Source organism: Cnephaeus nilssonii (genome assembly GCF_951640355.1).
Source record: "Cnephaeus nilssonii genome assembly, chromosome: 6".
NCBI classification, from domain to species: domain Eukaryota; kingdom Metazoa; phylum Chordata; class Mammalia; order Chiroptera; family Vespertilionidae; genus Cnephaeus; species Cnephaeus nilssonii.
In genome coordinates, this window is record NC_137077.1 from 1146726 (window position 1) to 1165211 (window position 18486).

Genomic DNA, 18486 nt, shown 5'->3' on the forward strand with positions numbered 1-18486 from the left:
TGCCCCTGCCCGACCAGCCGCAGCCCCGACTGCTGTGCCTGTTGCACGCCCCGGCCCACGTGGGGGCTCCTGGTGCTGGGCCTTCTCGGACCCTCCTGAGGTGCCCTCCTCCCGGCAGGGCTTGCCCCTTCATGGGGGGAGGGGGGCGAGTCCCTGGCCCCTCGCTGGCCCCACTGTGAAATGGGCACTGCTGGGGTGGGCTGGCACCTAGCTGTTGGCCCCACTCAGTGCCTGGTCTCAAAGCTCCCCCAACTGTGGCCTGTCACCCCAACATAGGGTCACACTAAGCCAGCTGTGGGGTCACGAGGCCAGCACCCCCCGAAGCCCTTGCCCAGGCTGGAAGGGGTCTAGTGCCAGGCGTAAGGGTGGTCTTCCCAGCAGACCCCAGGCAAGTCCCAGGTGTGCGCAGTCCCGACCCCCTGCCTCCCCCTTCCGCCCGGTGCCCACAGAGGCTGCGGTCAGAATGCATGTGCTGGACAGGCGTTTATTCCGCGCTGTCCCTGCAGCCCCTCCAGGGGGGTAAGAGGCACTGGGGGTGGGCCCGTGGACAGACCCACAGTCAGCAAGTCCTTCCGGCCCCTCCTGGGCAGCAGGGGCGGCCAGGCTCCCGGGTCCAGCAGCAGCCCTGCCGCGGGCCGCCAGCCAGGCTCTGCTCCTCCGAAGCCGCTCCCGGCGCTCAGGGCGCGGGTCCCGGGCTGGGGCTGTCGCTGGGGCTGTCGCCGGGGTGCTCGGTGGCCGCGCCGGACCTGCTCCTGCCCTTCTGGAGCGTGTAGGCCGACGGCCCCAGGCGCAGGATCTTCCCGCTGCCCAGGCACTCCTCCCCCTTGTAGAACACGGCGAACTGCAAAGGAGGGGCCGGGTCACCGCGCTGAGCAGCCAGGAGCCGGCCAGAGGCTGCTGCTGGGGGTGGCGGCTGGGCAGGGAGGAGGGACAGCTCGGCCTCTCCCGACTGTCCTGCCGGGCCCAGTCCCCCGGGGCGGGTGAAGCCGGCGGGAGGGCCGTGGTGGCTGGGAGAGGAGTGCCGGGGCAGGCGGGTGCCGGCTCACTGCCAGGCCTGTGATAGGTGCTCGGGTGGGAGGAACCGTGCTGCCCTTCCAGCAGGAAGCCTGGCCGCCAGCCCTGAGGCCGCTGAGCGCAGGCTAGAGCCGCCTCCACACCAGGGCCGGGCCGGCCAGGCGACGGGAGTCCCGCCTCCCTCTGGAGCAGAGCGCAGGCCCGGCTGCCACTCACCTGTCCCGGGGCGAGGGCGCGCACAGCCTTCACCGCCGTCACCCACACGGTGCCGTCCTGATTGAGGGTCAGCACGCAGGGCACTGGAGGAAGATGGGCCTTGAGGGGCACTGGCCTGGCCTGTGTGGTCAGGCTCAGGCCCTGGATGCACACACTACTCGGACCCTCAGCCCAGCCCTGCCTTCCGCACCCTCCCCTCCTTATCCCAAAATAAGCGGAGCTGGCTCCGCGCCCCCAGGCCTGCTCTCACGTGGCTGGCGGAAAGGGGCTTGAATGTGCTCCACATTCCCAACAACGGGCTCTGCTGCCCAGGCCCAACGCTCAGGCCGTCCTACATCCGGCCTCCCTGGGCGAGCCCACCGCTCGGTCACCTAGCGCCATCTGGTGGTAGAAGCGGAAGTGGCACTCCATCATCTTGTCGCGGACCAGGGCTGCAGGCGGCTCCTCCGCGATCCAGTGCACGCGGTTGGTCCGCAGCAGGTCCCTGTACAGGGCCGGGTGGTCCACCCGGGGGGCCTGCAGGGGAACCCGGAGACCTGACGGCCTGGAGCCTTAGCAGAGTGGCCCTCGCCCCAAAGCCACCTCGCTGCCCCTCATTAACAATGCAACAGCCAGCGCTGACTGGCGTGTCCACAGTGGAAATGCGTGTGATTCCCGCAGGAGCCTGACCCCATTCTGCAGAAGAGGAGACTAAGGCACAGGTCACGGTCACCCTTTGCAAGCAGAGGTGCTGCGATCCGACCCCATGACCTGCCACCGCTCCGCAGGGACCGCTGGACCCCGAGGGCAAGCCCGTCCAGGCCCTGATGCCACCTCCTCTCCATGGGCCTTCCCCCCCGACCACCTGAGTCGTGTCCTCTTGTAAACTCAGAGGAATGGCACCTACTCACAGGACTGACGTGGTTAACGAGTGTCCAGCGTCCGGGAGAGCCCAGGGACACCTTAAGCGACACCCTGCGCTCCTGGGGCCGGCCCCAGGGGTGAGGGAGGCAGGACGCCCCTCCGCCTCACCCCGGCTCTGCCAGCAGACGCGGCACCATCTGCAGGGCAGCCACTCACCACAAACACGTCGCCCTTGGCGCTGTCCTTCTCCACCACGTACCAGGGCTCGCGCAGGCCTCCGATCTTGGCCCTCTGGCCTAACGTGTACAGGAACCAACCTAGGGAACGTTTTCAGTGAGGCGGGCACGGTCCTCTCAACCACCCCCACCCGAGGGGGGACGGCGGGGGCGGGGGCAGGGCTCCATGGACACCAAGGGGCCACCTGGAGGGGCCGGGGCTCCAACACCAGGTCAGCCCTGACTAAGCCCAAGCGCGTCCACCCCTCATTGGGCCCTGCAGGCACCTGACCACGGCAGCAGGGCGATTCCTTTAGGCGGGCTGGGCCCTGCGGGAGCCGCGAGCCCCTTGCTGAGCTGCCAGGCGGCTGCGGTTACATAGGTGTGTCCCCTCCCCCACACGAACCACAACAGGGCTGCCCCTGACCGCTGTGCCCAATCCCTCCTGACTACCTCTGGGCACCCCCACAACAAACATCACAAGACCAGAGGCCAGGCCACCCCTCCTCCCTCCTCCCCTCCTCCCTCCTTCCCGCCCTCCCGCGACACACGCAGGCGCAGATCACTACGGGAACCACGTGCCCATTCAGCAGCGCCGACAGCTGCCTCACCGAGTCTGGAGCCAGGACAGGTGGGGGCATGCAGTTCCGTCCCTGCAGGTGGTCACCGCCACACGCAGGAACCCACGTCAACGCTGCTGCTGCCCGCCGTCCACGCCTCCCCACCGCCCGCAGCTCTGCCTCTCGAGCGAACGGGACCGACAGCAGGCCCGCCTGACCCCCCGAGCCGCCCCACGCCCTCCACTCCAGGAGCTCAGGACCAAGAGCAGCGGAGGCTGGTCTCACCTTTGTGTGTCCCCAGAACGGTGTCATCTTCTATGGAAATGAACCGCCCAGGCCGCGGCTGTAAATACTGCACACACACACACACACACACACACACACACACACACACACACACACGTTACTGCGGGTCCGGGCCCGGGCCCAGGGCGGGGAGGCGCTGTCCCCGCAGCGCGAGCACTCACCTGGAGGATGAACTTTTCGAAATTCCTTTTGCCCACGAAGCAGATGCCCATGCTCTGCAAGGAAGAGGGCGGCGGAGGTGAAGGGCAGCAGGAGGGTCAGCCCTCCCCAGGCCGGGCCTCCCTCCCCCGGGCCCAGGGCTGGCCGTTCCCCACCAGCACCGGCACCAGGCCCCGCCCAGACACACCTGGTGGGCGTGCCGGGGGCAGCCTCCCAGGCGGGTCCTGTCGCTGACCCTGGGCCTGCCAGCTAAGCAAGCACACGCGTCCCCCCTAAAGCTGCTCAGGCCTCAGGCCACTGCCCATGCGCAGGAGAGCCCAGCGCCGAGCGGGAAGTGGGACGGCCAGGCGGGAGCGGAGTCCCCTCAGGAGAGGCCGAGGGTCCCAGCTGGCACACCCCGCGCTGGAGCAGCTCTCCCCTGCGCCCCCTCAGCACACGGCTTCCCCACTCATCCTGAGGTTTGTGTCTAGAACGCGGGTCCTGGGGTGGCCCCCTCGGCTCCTCCCAGTCACACTCGGACTCGGAGCAGGTGCAGGAGGAGCAGGGCTGGGGGCGGGGCTGGGTGGAGGGAGCAGTGACTAGCTGACCAAAGGCACAGGAAGGTGGACAGCGGCTTCGCTAAGCTCCCTCCGCCGACGGCAGAGCTGGCGTGGAGCACCCCGCCCTCGAGCACCCAGCCCACCCTGACCCACCCACGCCAGGCTCTTTCTCACAAGGGGCCTTTGCGCATGCTCGTCCCACTGTGCAGTCCCCCCACTGTCTACTTAACACTGACTCCCACTCATCGCCTAGGCCTGTCACTCGTCTCCTGAGGCCTGTGTGGTGGCTCTGCCCCTGCACCAGCATCTGCGTCAGCGCCCACTGCTGCACCCCCGGCCCCCGCCCCCTCCCCCCCCCCCCCCCCCCAGCCTACAGCGGCGCCGGCCTGCTGGGAGCTCCGTGAAGGCAGCACCGAGCAGCAGCACCGCCTGGCTCTCAGACACCGACAGGCACGCGCCAGCCACGGATGGAGACGGCAGGTCCGCGTGCAGGCTGACAGCGCCCCACCAGGAGCCCCGTGCCCAGCCCGCACTGCCCGCTCCCTCCTGGCGCAGGGCCAAGAGCACCCCAAGGAGCTGCCAAGGCCGCTGGGAAAGCTGCCCACGAGGGGCCGAGCACGGGCAGGGGGAGAAGTCCCGGCCAAGGTGCGCTCTGAAGGCCGGGGGAACCAGCTCCCCCGGGGTGGCTGCAGGCCGCTTCCCCGTGCGGAGCGGAGGGGCACTCGGGCCCTACCTCCTTCTTCTGCAGCACATGATGAAGTCCATTCTCAGCCGCTATTTTCTTTACAAAATCCTTCGTGAGCCCCCCCAGGGGGAAGAGGGTTCTCCTCAGGGCCTCCTGGGGAACCTGGCTGAGAAAGAAGGTCTGGTCTTTAAAGCTGTCAGCTGCTTGCAGAAGCTTTACCGCTGCCAAGAGGAAGAACAAGAGACGGGGCAGCAGTGAACATCGTGGCTCTCGGCGCCGCCCTCTTCCTCAGACACAGCGCCCCCGTCTGGCAGAGCCGGCTCACACCCCGCCGCGAGGACGAGGAACAGCCGCGGAGTCAGTGCGGGCCTCCTCCCCGGCTCACCGCTGTTAAAACATACGTGTACAGGGAAGGGCGGGTGCACAAGAGAAGGAACGCTATCCCAGTTCCTACTGCAGATGGCAGTATTTTCAAAGAAGACACATCCCACGGGGAAACAAGGTTAGAATAAACCAGCCCGTGGGGAGCTGGGGGCGGGGCAGCGCACAGAGCCAGGCTGTGGGCGTCCTGGCTGTGGTGGAGGACAGGCCTTGGGCAACGACTCTCTGGGTGCTCGTGTCTGTCAGAGCCCAGCAGACCCGTCCGCTTCCTCTGCAGTTTCTCGACTATTCGCTAGTCCTGAGGAGGGCGCTGCCAGTGACCCGACTACAGTGCAGAGTGCGATCCTGGCCCCGTGGCCCCGGCTCAGACCGGGCCACTGCTCCCCTGGGCCAGCTCGGTCCTGTGGTTGCACCTGCCGGACGCCCCACTCTGAGGCCCCTGACCAATGAAATAACTGGTGCCGTGCCAGCGTGCAGAGCCCTGCACCGCTTCTCATGCCCACGCTGAGCAGCCTCGGCAAGCTGCCTTCAGCACGCTGCCCGTGTGACATGCTCCCGTGCACTTCCTGTTTTCCACCCGCGAGCCCAAGCCTGGTCCTCAGGTGAGCGGTGTGGGCAGACCTACCCCGTCTCAGACGAGGACACTGAAGCTCAGATCACCCAGTGCCCGCCACACCTCAAGCCTCGAGAACCCGATGGCAGTGCCGCCCGACCCAGCTGTGCCGTCAGATCTCCCCTCAGCACGGGGCCTGCCAATCCCCGTCCAGGGGCCACATCAGGATCCCCCGCCCGGGCTCTCCTGGTGGCGGATGCCCACCCACAGGCCCGGGAGGCAACCCTCCTGAGGAACCCCAAACCAACAAGCCGGCCTGGAGCACCCCGCGCGGGGGCAGGGACGCTCAGCAAGGACCCGGTCCCTCTTCAGAGCCGTCCGCCTGTGCCAGGTGATCGAGCTCTACTGCACGTTACTCACCATTTCTAACTTCAAATCGGTTTCTGAAAAGCCCTTCCGGCCTCTTAATGTGCTTCTGCTGAAAGACTTCTTCGTCCTCCAAGGATGTCCTCGCGTAGTGACCCGTGGCCACCGCGTCTGCTCCTGGAGGTTTAAACACACAGGGTCGGGTTCTGGACGTGCGCTCTCGGGCCGTGGCCGGCACCAGCCCCGGCTCCACCCTGGAGGGTTCGCCTCCCCAGCCCAGACCCTGGGAGGGGCCTCTGAGTGACACAGCGCTGCCACAGGTCTCAGGGTCTTTACGGGTCTTTCAAAAGTTACTCTCTCCACTCATGCATTCCAGCTCACGGAAATACGTCCTTAATTCAGTATAAAAACTTGGTATACGTTGAAATACCACCGCGATGATGAGACCACTTACAAGGAAACGTCAATGCCTTGGGACGAGGCTGATGCCTCGGAGGGGAAGTGTTAACACTGTGATCCCACTTTTAACAACACCCCGATGTCCATGCCTTTGATTCTGGGAGTGACACGGCATGACACTCCCCTTCTGCTGTTCTGCGGTTTTACATTTTCTTTGCCCCGGCTGGTGTGGCTCAGTGGATAGAGTGCCCGCCTGTGGACCAAAGGGTCCCGGGTTCAATTCCAGTCAAGGGCACATGCCCAGGTTGCGGGCTCAATCCCCAGTGGGGGGGGGGGGGGGGGCGTGCAGGAGGCAGTTGATCCACGGTTCTCTCTTATCACTGATGTTTCTCTCTCTTATGCCCTCTCCCTTCCTCTCTGAAATCAATAAAAATATATTTTAAACAATTGTCTTTCTTTAATAATAAAGATGTACAGGGGTGGGCACAGTAGGTTAATAATAATTAATAACACAATGATTAATAAGTAAGGAATAATACAGCTCTACACTGTTTCCCACATGCATGGCTTTGCCCCCCTGCGTGACTGTCATCCCAGCGAAGGGCCTCAGGTGTTCGATGTCAGCTGTCAGCTCAGTGCACAAGCGGAGCCCGCGGCACACCGCTCCTCACTGTGTGAAGATGCGGCACTCCGTTCTCAGAGGCCTCTCCTGGCAGGCGCAGCGCAACTGACTCGGCACTAACCCAGCCCACTAGCTCCGTGGGAAACAAGACGGGAATGAACACTTGCAGATTAACTACCTGAAGAGGGACATTTGGGAAGAACACACTATTACATCCTGGTTGAGTTTCTTTCTTTTTATTTATTGATTTCAGAGCGAGAGGATGCAGGAGAGGGAGGGAGGGAGGGACGGAGGGAGGGAGGGAGGGGACATCAGTCGGTTGCTCGACTCATTCAGTCACGGGTTGCCTCCTGTGTGTGCCCTGACCGGGAATCGAACTGGTGCACCTCTGGTTCCTGGGTCGGTGCTCAACCACTGCGCCACACCGGCCGGGCGCCCTGGCTGATTTCCTAGCAGAGCAGAAAAGCCCGGAACCTCCATCCCAGCGCACAGGTGCTGCGGGCGGCGCGGGCGCCTCTGAGGAGCTGAGGCTGTGGGCACGGCCTGCATGTGCTTTTGGTCAGGACGGCTCGGCTCACACGGAAAGCTCAGACTCCTTCCGAGGACCCAACAGTGGCCCCGGCTCTGCTGAGGTGACGGCACCTCGGCCTCCCAGGCAAGCGCTCACTCCTGAACAGCTGCCGTGCCTCCCGGGCAAACCTCTCCTGCTCGTGGCAGGTCTGCCCCGGTGTCCCGCCCGAACGTGACCCTAAGTCGCCTGCCCGCGCATTGCTGTGATGACCCACAGAGCCCCTCAGCCCATCGGATGGCCCGTCGCCACACACTCACATTGACGTCAACACTCCCTGCACCTGTCACTCCTTCCTGCCTGCGCCGCCTCAACGGAGCCCACTGGACGGGCACACAGCGGGCCCTCCCCTCCTCAGACGTCTGGGCCACAGGGCGGGCTCGGTGGACAGACGCAGACACGGTCAGCTGAGGCGCTCACGGCCCGACCTCACCGTCCTGCCCTGGACGTGGAGACTGAGCCGGCAGCACGTGCCTCTACTCAGTTCCACGTTTTTAAAGCGAGTCCCACATCCAGATCTTACAACCGTTTTATTCTTTGCTTCGTGGGCATCTTTTCAATGATGCAACTCCCATCACCCTCAGCTGCGATCACGTGTACCTCAGCTCTGCAAGCTACTCTATCCCCATCGCGGGCACCAGTGCGAACAGGACAGAGGTGCAGCGGCCCTGGGCCCCCCCTGGGTCGCCGGCACGTGGGCAGACGGGACGGGTGAGAGACCATGGGCCGGATCAGCGGGGAAGGCCTGAGCGGCCTCGGGGAGCGCTCGGTGGTGACCTCGCAGCGGAGGCAGCGGAGCAGGCGGGCGGCAGGGGAAGGCTCGGCGTGAGGGTGGGAGCCCCGCAGGCAGGCTGGGGAAGAAGGGGAAACGGGGACAGACTGCGGCCGCAGGGCCCTGGCCGCAGAGGGCTTCAGAACAGGCCACGGAGACACGGTTCAAACCAGAGCAACAGGACAGAGACCCAGGACCCGGAGTCGGGGGAAAGCAGGAACCACTTTCGGAAGCAAGAGAAGAGGTCTCAGTAGGACCACGGGAGGACAGCAGCCACGGAGCCGCACGCCACCTCCTGGGCCCGAGGCAGGGCGCCCGACACCTCCGAGAACCACACCGCCTCAGAGGGAGCTGCGGAGAAGGCTGGCCCAGGGGCCTCCGCGGGCAGGTGCCTGGCCCCGGCCTGTGGCCACAGCGCGCCCCCCTCCATGGCCCATGGGCACCACCAGGGAGACCCTTCTCCGGGAGACACACGCCATCCCCGATCTCCGCTTCCTTTCCTTCCGAAAGATGAAGCTGCTTCCGAGGGTTTGGCTCTGGCTTTCTCTGAAAATCTCACGCCTTTTTCAGGAAACAAAAGAAGCCCATCCGAACCACTTACCAAGGTTGTCCAGAGCGTAACGGAAAAAGCACTTGAACTTGATCTGCTTGTTGCAGACGACGTCAGGGTTGGGCGTCCTTCCTTTCTCGTATTCGTTTAGAAAGTCACTGGAATTCAAGGAAAACAACGTTCACGTCTCAGTGTGAAAGCGTCCTCAAAAGCACACCTGATCAGCGAGTCGTTCGGCGTTTCTCCTTGTCGTACCCAAACTGTAGCTTCCACTAAAGAGGGGAGCTTCGGCACACAGCCGTGGCCAGCATTTCCATCAAACGTGTTTAAAGCGCTGCACTCTGGCCCTGACCGGTGTGGCTCAGTGGATAGAGTGTCGGCCTGCGGACTGAGGGGTCCCAGGTTCGATTCCGGTCAAGGGCATGTACCTTAGTTGCAGGCACATCCCCAGGAGGGGGTGTGCAGGAGGCAGCTAATCTGGTGTTTCTCTCTCATCGATGTTTCTAACTCTCTTTCCCTCTCCGTTCCTCTCTGTAAAAAAACAATAAAATATATTTAAAAATAAATAAATAAATAAATAAGGCGCTGCACTCTGCCCTGATCTACACCACCTGCCACACCCGGACGCCAGACAAGACTCCGCAGCTCACAGCAGCGGGAGGGGGTGCTCGGCCTGCTCCCTCTCACCCCGCAGGAGGCCCGGCCAGGCAGAGCTACGTTTGGGAACAAGAAGATGCATAGCCTTGGTCCCTCCTGGAGGGATCCACGGTCTAGTGGGGAGGAGGGCGTTATCTTCAAAAGAGGAAGTGGTGGCGAGTGGCAGGTGGGAAGTTCCAGAGCGGGGAAAAGCTGCACTTCCCAGGAGGGGTGTCTGCCGTGGGGTGCCCGGAGGCTTCCCTTGCCCTTGAAACAGTAGAGGAGCAGGGAGACCCCTCAGCGGGACACAGGGGGGCAGGGAGCCCCTCACTGGGACACAGAGGGGCAGGGAGCCCCCTCAATGAGTCACGGGGGGGCAGGGAGCCCCTCACTGGGACACAGGGGGGCAGGGAGCCCCTCACTGGGACACAGGGGGGCAGGGAGCCCCTCACTGGGACACAGAGGGGCAGGGAGCCCCTCACTGGGATATGGGGGGGCAGGGAGCCCCTCACTAGGACACGGGCGCAGGGAGCCCCCTCAATGGGACACAGAGGGGCAGGGAGCCCCTCACTGGGACACAGAGGGGCAGGGAGCCCCTCACTGGGACACGGGGGGGGGCAGGGAGCCCCTCACTGGGACACAGAGGAGCAGGGAGCCCCTCACTGGGACAAAGAGGGGCAGGGAGCCCCTCAATGGGACACAGAGGGGCAGGGAGCCCCTCAATGGGACACGGGGGGGGCAGGCGGACCCCTCACTGGGACACAGGGGGGCAGGGAGCCCCTCACTGGGACACAGGGGGGCAGGGAGCCCCTCACTGGGACACAGAGGGGCAGGGAGCCCCTCACTGGGACACAGGGGGGCAGGGAGCCCCTCAATGGGACACGGGGGGACAGGGAGCCCCCTCACTGGGACACAGGGGGGCAGGGAGCCCCTCACTGGGACACAGGGGGGCAGGGAGCCCCTCACTGGGACACAGGGAGGCAGGGAGCCCCTCAATGGGACACAGAGGGGCAGGGAGCCCCTCACTGGGACACAGGGGGGCAGGGAGCCCCTCAATGGGACACGGGGGGGCAGGGAGCCCCTCACTAGGACACGGGGGGGCAGGGAGCCCCCTCAGTGGGTCACGGGGGGGGCAGGGAGCCCCTCACAGGGACACGGGGGGCAGGAAGCCCCCTCAGCGGGTCACGGGGGGGCAGGGAGCCCCTCACTGGGATATGGGGGGGCAGGAAGCCCCCTCAGCGGGTCACGGGGGGGCAGGGAGCCCCTCACTGGGACACAGGGGGGCAGGGAGCCCCTCACAGGAACACAGGGGGGCAGGGAGCCCCTCAATGGGACACAGAGGGGCAGGAAGCCCCCTCAGCGGGTCACGGGGGGGCAGGGAGTCCTCCCTGGGACACGGAGCAGTGTTGAAGAGAAGTGCCATGTTTAGCTCGGGACTGTTGAAAGAGTGGCTGGACCTTGTTGCTAGAGGCAGGAGGTCGGGGCTGGCGTGGTGGCCTCGAACAGGCTGGGGCCTGGAATGGTTGAAGGAGGCGTCCAAGGGGCAGTGACACGTACAGGGTGGGTTACGCTCTCGGGTCAGGAAACCCTCAGGTTCAGTTCAGGCTTCTGTCACTTATTGTCTGAGCCTGGGCAATTTACATGACTTTTCTAAGCCTCAGTTTTCTCATGCTTTAAATGGGATAACGCCTTTTAAGGTTATGGTGAGCCTTAATCGAGATGATAAGTTCTTAGCACAGTGTCTATACATTACTCAGTAATGCACATAGCACTCGTTGTTTTCATTACTGAAAAGACGCACCTGGCCCTAGCCGGCTTGGCTCAGTAGATAGAGAGTCAGCCTGCAGACTGAAGGGTCCCAGGCTCGATTCCGGCCAAGGGCACATGCCTGGGTTGCGGGCTCGATCCCCAGTTGGGGGCGTGCAGGAGGCAGCCAATCAATGATTCTCTCTCATCACTGATGTTTCTATCTCTATCTCCTTCTTCCTTCCTCTCTGAAATCAATAAAGAAATATATTTTTAAAAAAAGAAAAGAAAAGAAAAGACGCACCTGGCCGCCAGGTGTAGGCCGAGTGCCGGGAGAGCAGCTGAGGGGACGGCAGGGGCACAGGCACGCGCCAGGAGGCGCCTTCCGGGGAGACCTGGGCTTACTCCCGTGCTAAGTCAGCAGCAGAAACACCTCAGGGCTCAGGAGGAACTAGACTCCTGGCCGGAGTTAACAGAACGGGCGCGGGTGCCGTGGGAGCCAGCCTGGCCTCCCCACAGCTACCGGGGCTGGGCCTCCCGCACGGGCTCCGGCACCTCTGCCCAAGGGCGCTGGCTGCGGGCTGTCGGCTGACTGCGGCGACGCCTCCCTGGGAAGGGTCCACGATGCGGGACGTCCCCGCCTGCCCCCCTCACCTGAACACGTCGTTCCAGTACTCCTTCACGTAGGACACCTGGTGGAAAGGGATGTCCAGGATCTGGCACACTCTGTACGCGTCTTCGCAGTCCTTGTCAGCCGTGCAGACGCCATGCTCGTCCAGGGAGTCCCAGTTCTTCATGAACACCCCCGTCACCTGGTAACCTGGGGAGGGAGGCGTCACAGCGGGGAGGACACACAGCATGAGCCTCGCGGAAAGGGCAGGGCTCCTGGGCCCCGTGCCTGGGCGCTGCTGTGCCCGGCAGTCCCTGCTTTGCCTTCAGAGCTGATGCACACCCCACCCCAGTGCAAGCCACCCCCTCCCAGACACCCCCTCCTACCGCCTCAGCACTTCCTAGGCCTCCGGGTCACAGCAGCTGCTGCCCTGAACCTGTCTGAGCAGAATGGAACTGCTTCACCGTCATGACCCCACTCTGGGTGGCACAGTGCCTGGCACATGGCATGAGCAGATGTGTGCTGAGTGAGTGGAGAGCAGGAATTCAACACAACTTTTCAAAACAAGTAAAAACCACCTTTAACAGAAGAGTGAACTCATTTCTAAAGTTATTCCCAGTTACCACCTAAGATTTAGATTCTAAGTCCTCAGACATCAAGACGATTGAAGTTTTGGCTATTCTATGACCCATTTTTTGCCCTTTTCTGTTGTGACAAACCACCCAACCAAACATTGGAAAGAGCAACCTTAGCCGCACGCCATCTTCGCGAACCCCGCAGGCGCCCACCCCGCTTCCTTGGAGGCGGCTCAACGGAACGGGAGCGGGCATCTGACTGTGAAAGGTTTCACGCAGTGCTGCGAGGACAGAGATCCCAGGACAAAGCTTGGCCTAAACCAGTGGTCGGCAAACTCATTAGTCAACAGAGCCAAATATCAACAGCACAACGACTGAAATTTCTTTTGAGAGCCGAAAACCGACTTCTGCGCATGGGCCACGAAGTTTCAATCGCACTGTACGTGCGCGCCCGCATGTGGTATTTTGTGAAAGAGCCACACTCAAGGGGCCAAAGAGCCGCATGTGGCTCGCGAGCCGCAGTTTGCCGACCACTGGGCTAACCTAACAGCCTCCCCAATCAGAGCTCAGGCTGCGCCCTCCACTGGCTCCGGCCAGACCCGCCATGCGCTCCTGCCTTTGCTCCCCTCCAGCCGGCAGGTCCTGGCTGTGAAACCCGCCTCTTCCTTCCAGTCTCGCCACACCCCCCTCTGTGATGCCATCATGCCTGCTGCGGTGGGTGCCCAGTTCGCTGTCACGCTGTTTTGCATTTAAAGTCCCTATGCCAAAGAAGCAAATTTGCAGAGAGAAACCAAGATGGCGGCATAGGTAAACACCTGAACTTGCTGCCGCTCACAACCACTTCGAAACTACAACTAAAAGACAAAACGGACAGCATCCAGAACCACAGGAAGGCTGGCTGAGTGGAAATTCTACAACTAGAAGGAAAGAGAAGAGCACACGGAGACTCAGAGGAGGTGCGGAAGGCAGAGGTACACGGAAGCGCGCACGGAGAGGGCTGGCTACTGAGTACGCGGCTGGCTTTTTCAAGCGGGAGGGAGACACAAGCTCCAAACTGCTCTGAACTCCAGTTCCAGGCAAGACTCTGGGGACCAGACTCATACGGGGAGAAACTGGACTGTCTGGCAGCGGGCGGAACTCAAGGGCGGCTTTCTCGCAGAGGTGCCTGCAGCGATTACCAAGGGACACTGAGACCCGGGGGCCTCTTAGGGCAGGGCTGACGGGAAGCCATTGCTGTTTGCTCCGCCCTCAGACCCCGCCCCACCCAAGCTGTGCGCAGAGGCTTTTGCATATGAATGGCCTGGTCCTTTGAAATCTAAACTTACCTAACAGACTGCAGCTGAGTCAGTGAGACCCAGAACATCCAAAAGAAGGCCCAAGGCCCCGCAGCAGCTTGCACTGCTTCACAGCCGGGCCTCATCTGGGCACCTCCAAAACCAAACAAAGAAGAGGAATCTGCAGATCTCTCCGTAGCTCCTGCTGGGTGGCCTCAGGCAGAGGCTAAATTAGCACCCCCTTGGAGATCCAAGAGCCAGTGTACCCAGGCGTCAGAGTGGGACCATCCAGATTACACCTCCTCAGATCCATAAGGGACACACTCAGGGGGCAGACTCAGTGAGCACCAAAGCCTCACTGAAGCAAGTCTTGCCTCATAAGGGTGTCTCCAGCACAGAAGTTCTCCCCTCGCAGACACAACTGATCCTCACAGCCAATAGGCCTGGAGGTCAATTCCTCCCAGTGATACCAACAACAATCAAGGCTTAACTACAACAAGACTGTGCACACAGCCCACAAAGGGGTGCACCAAGGGTGTCCACCCCAGGTGAATGGGGAGGCTGAGCCACTGGGCCCTATAGGACACCTAGCACACAAAGCCACTCTATCAACTCAGGGAAGCAGCCAAATGTGGAGACAAAGAAACAGTTCACAAATGAAAGAAATGGAGGAAAGCAAACGACTGGATATAGAGTTCAAAACCACGGTTATAAGGTTTTTCAAGAATTTTCTAGAAAAGGCCGATAAATTTAGTGAGACCCTCGAGGATATGAAAAAGGACCAACTAGAAATTAAGCATACACTGACTGAAATAAAAAAATATATACAGAGATCCAACAGCAGACTAGAGGATCGCAAGAATCAAGTCAAAGATTTGAAATACGAAGAAGCAAAAAACACCCAACCGGAAAAGCAAAAAGAAAAAAGAATCCAAAATATGAAGGTAGTGTAAGGAGCCTCTGGGACAACTTCAAGTGTACCAATATCCCAGTTATTGGGGTGCCAGAAGAAGAGAGAGAGCAAGATACTGAAAACCTATTTGAAGAAATAATGACTGAAAACTTCCCCCACCTGGTGAAAGAAATAGACTTACAAGTCCAGGAAGCACAGAGAGTCCCAAACAAGAGGAATCCAAAGAGGACCACATGAAGACACATCATAATTAAAATGTCAAGGGCAAAAGACAGAGAGAGAATATTAAAAGCAGCAAGAGAAAAACAGTTACCTACAAGGGAGCACCCATAAGATTGTCAGCTGATTTCTCAACAGAAACTATGCAGGCCAGATGGGAGTGGCAAGAAATATTCAAAGTGATGAATAGCAAGAACCTACAACCAAGATTACTCTACCCAGCAAAGCTATCATTCAGAATTGAAGGTCAAAGAGCTTCACAGACAAGAAAAAGCTAAAGGAGTTCATCACCGCCAACCAATATTATATGAAATGCTGAAAGGTATTCTCCAAGAAGAGGAAGAAGAAGATAAAGGTAAAGATAAAAATTATGAACAACAAATACATATCAACAAGTGAATCTAAAAGTCAAGTGAATAAAAAATCTGATGAACAGAATGAACTGGTGAATATAATAGAATCAGGGGCATAGAATGGGAGTGGACTGACAATTCTTGGGGGGAAAGGGGTCTGAGGGGTGCGGGAAGAGACTGGACAAAAATCATACACCTATGGATGAGGACAGTGGGGGGGGGGTAATGGCATGGGGTGGGGTGGGAACCCGGTGGAGGGGAGCTATGGGGGGAAAAAAGAGGAACAACTGTAATAATCTGAATAAAGATTTAATTTTTTTTAAAAAGTCCCTATACCGCTCCCACTGGCTGGCTACTGATGACGTGCACCCACAGCCGCTAATGAAGAGCCTGAAGCGTGCCCCACGCGGGGTGACCCCCGGGCGTGCGTGACGTCACCAGTCCTCCCCGTGACCCTGTGAGGTCGTCGTCTCCATTTCAGGGAACCTGCCCCGGCGGGGACCCGCATTCACTCTGCGCTCCTAGCCCGGCCCCACGGGGAGGGCCCCGCAGAGCTGGGCGGGAGGGACCTCCGCTCCCGAGCCCGGGCCCCTGTGCACTGCACGCGGGTGCTTCCCCGGAGGAGTTCGTCCGCTGAACGGCGGCCGCAGGACAAGAAGCGGACGGCCGTCGGTTCCCGTCGCCCACCGCCCACGGACTGGCGCCTCTCGGGGCGACTGCGCGCGGCCTCGGGCTGAGGTGCGGGCGCCGCCGTCACCGAGCGCAGGGCTGGGACCAGCGAGACGCGCTCGGGGGGGACGGGGGTTCTGACTGGTCCCGGCCCGGCGGACGGCGAGGAGCGCGGCCACGCAGGCGCGAGCGGGCTCTCCACGCGGCGCCCTCACCTCTGCGCCGCAGCAGCAGCGCGGCCACGGCGCTGTCCACGCCGCCGGACAGGGCGCACACGACGTGCCGCGCCGCCAGCATCCGCGCCGCCTACTCCGCCACTGCCGCCGCCGCTTCCGCGCCGCGCCGGAAGTCCCGCCCCACGCGGTGCTCCGCGAGTGAGGCCCGGCCGGAAACGTGAGATCCAGAGAGTCGCGTTCCGCCTGCAGACCCTTCCTGGAGTTCCTTCTCCCCAGGCTGAGTATGTGTGCACCCCTGCCCCCCTCTCAGTACTGACAGTGTGCATGCGTGCGTGCGTGCGTGTGTCACAGTGATCAGCTGCCTCCTGCAGGTCCCCTATCTGGGATCTAGGCTGAAACCTGGGCATGTGCTCTGACCTGGATTTGAACCAGCAACCTCTTGCTGTGTGGGAAGATGTCCAACCGAGCCACATCAGCCAGGGCGCTTTTTCATTTTGTAAAACTGCGGGTGCAGGCCACTAAAGTGATTTCAGGTAGGATTTGAACCATGGTTTGAAAAATGCAGGGAGGAAATGGTACAACAGGTGGGCACCAATGCTTGGCATGCAAATCTCGTTAGTTCTTGGCCGTCTACAAGGTCCCCAGCGGACGTAGTGTTTAAACGTGGATAATTACTAAGGCAAGCCATTGTTTTGAGAATGGAGTGAAACGAGGAAGGCCCCAGGGCCCCATTCCTAACAACTGACAGCTGAGGAGTCATGGCCCTGGCGCCAAGAGCAGGCATGGGTGAGCTCCAGGGAGGGCGGGAGGGTGGCCGGGCGGCCGGGCCCCTGTGGGCGACAGTTACAGGGAAGCCATTTCTTCTTGCCTCTCCCAGGAGAGATGGGTAGACCCAGCACCTGGACCCCTGCCTTCGGCAGGCTCAGGAGGGCACGTTCAGCTGAGTCTGTGGCCGTGGCCCTGCTGATGTCGCTGGATTTGGGGGCCCAGCCTGGAGGACCATGTCCTTCCTGGGGCGGCAGTCCAGTTCCCGCCCAAGCGAGGGGCTCTGGGTTTCGGTATGCGGCAGCCCGCCCACCAAGGGGAGGAAACAGGATGCATTGGCCACATGTTTTCTGCTGCTTTTCTGTTAAATCTCTTAGCTACTTTGTAGCGCCAAGTCTTTAACCTCGTGTAAATCCAGGTGCATGGGTGGACCCGCCATGGCAAAGACAATGCCAGCCCAGTGCCCCTGCCCACAGCGCTGTAATTCCGTGGATTTCAGAGATGCCATAGTCACGTGACACGGGGCCTGTGGAGCCCAGGAGGGCGGCCGCCCCGTGGCAGCGGGGAGCTCCCACTGCGGGACGGAAAGTGCTGCCCAGAGCTCAGCGCTCCTCTCCTGCCCTGTGTGCGGCGGGTTCGGCCCGGGAGCCGGGCAGCTGGCGGGAGCAGGCGGGAAGGGGCGGGATGCTCTACCTAACACTGGGGTGGGGGCCTCTCCCACCTGCTTGAAGGAATGAAGCCCAACGACGTCTGCGCCCAGGCAGCCTGGGGCGGGGGGGCGGGGGGGGGGGGCGGGCAGGGAGCAGCAGCTCAGCCCCCGGTGCAGAGGATGGCGCGAGCCCCCTATGGCCCCTCTCTCCCACCAAACATAGGCCCCCAGGAGACAGGGGGCATGAGCTTTGCACCCCACTGTATCCAGCAGAAAGGCAGCCTGCCCATAGCGAGTCTCCATAAATACTGTCGTCGAGTGAATTCAGTCCCAGGCCTCGGTTTCCTCCTGTGAACAGAGAGGCCAGGCGTCTGGTGACCCTCGAGGCACTAACTGTCCTGGAAGCCTCTGCCACCCCCAGAGTAGAGGGCGGGGAAGAGGGCTGCTGTCCCACAGGGGCCTCGGCTCGGCGGCCCCGCGTGCCCCTCCACAGTCCTGCTTCTTCGTCTGGTGACGCAGGACAAGTCCAGTCAGGAACGCACAGCTCGGGCATCTTCACAGCTTCCCCTCCGGCACCGCCATGCCACCCTGCTGCCTTCGTGGTCCTCCTCCTGGGACCACAGCAGTCGCCTCCCCGGTGGGGACTCACATCCCAGCGCCCTCCCTCAGCCCTGGGGGCCCCAGGCTCCCAATTAGCAGCGTTTCTGACCGAAATCTCCTCACAAACGGAGAGATCTATACAGATTCATCTTCCAGGCCAGCTGCTTCAGAGAAACATTCCACAGGGAACACGCTGAGCAGCGGCCCTTAGCTGCCAGGGTTCCCGCTGCCGCCCCCAGCGCAGCCAGGCCCCCCCCCAGCCCTCCCTCATTACGGAGGATGCCCCCCTCCGTGCTGCACCCCCACCCCCTCAGGTCTGCGGCCAGCTCAGCAGAGTCTGGCACCCACTGGAAGCGCAGACGGCTCTGCCTGCCCGGATCCCGGCCACATTTACACCCATTTTATCCACTTGTGTTTTGGTTCCATCCCCGGGACTGTTCTTAATAACTGAAGTCTGTACCTCTGACCGCCTTCACCCATCCCACCACGCACGCCGCCTCTGGAGCCAGCAGTCTGCTCTGCGGTTCCTTTAAGATCCATTACCAGTGAGACC

The 18486-nt window shown here is 61.7% G+C and overlaps 1 protein-coding gene across 2 annotated transcripts; it reads right to left on the minus strand.

Annotated features, from left to right (window-relative positions):
* Positions 1 to 335: 335 nt before the first annotated feature.
* Positions 336 to 17306, minus strand: TRMU (tRNA mitochondrial 2-thiouridylase). 2 transcript variants are annotated; one of them, XM_079774582.1, is made up of 11 exons: positions 15959 to 17299; positions 11785 to 11950; positions 8800 to 8906; positions 5892 to 6014; positions 4586 to 4758; positions 3316 to 3369; positions 3134 to 3200; positions 2290 to 2390; positions 1602 to 1746; positions 1231 to 1313; positions 536 to 841 (listed from the first exon to the last, which is right to left on the minus strand). In XM_079774582.1, exons 1-11 carry the CDS (start codon positions 16038 to 16040, stop codon positions 677 to 679), a joined length of 1266 nt encoding a protein of 421 aa, XP_079630708.1. In that variant the 5' UTR covers positions 16041 to 17299; the 3' UTR covers positions 536 to 676. The 2 variants fall into 2 exon arrangements, with proteins under 2 accessions (XP_079630709.1, XP_079630708.1); XM_079774583.1 differs by lacking the exon at positions 1231 to 1313 and having other exon boundaries at positions 336 to 841; positions 15959 to 17306.
* Between the last annotated feature and the right edge of the window lie 1180 nt (positions 17307 to 18486).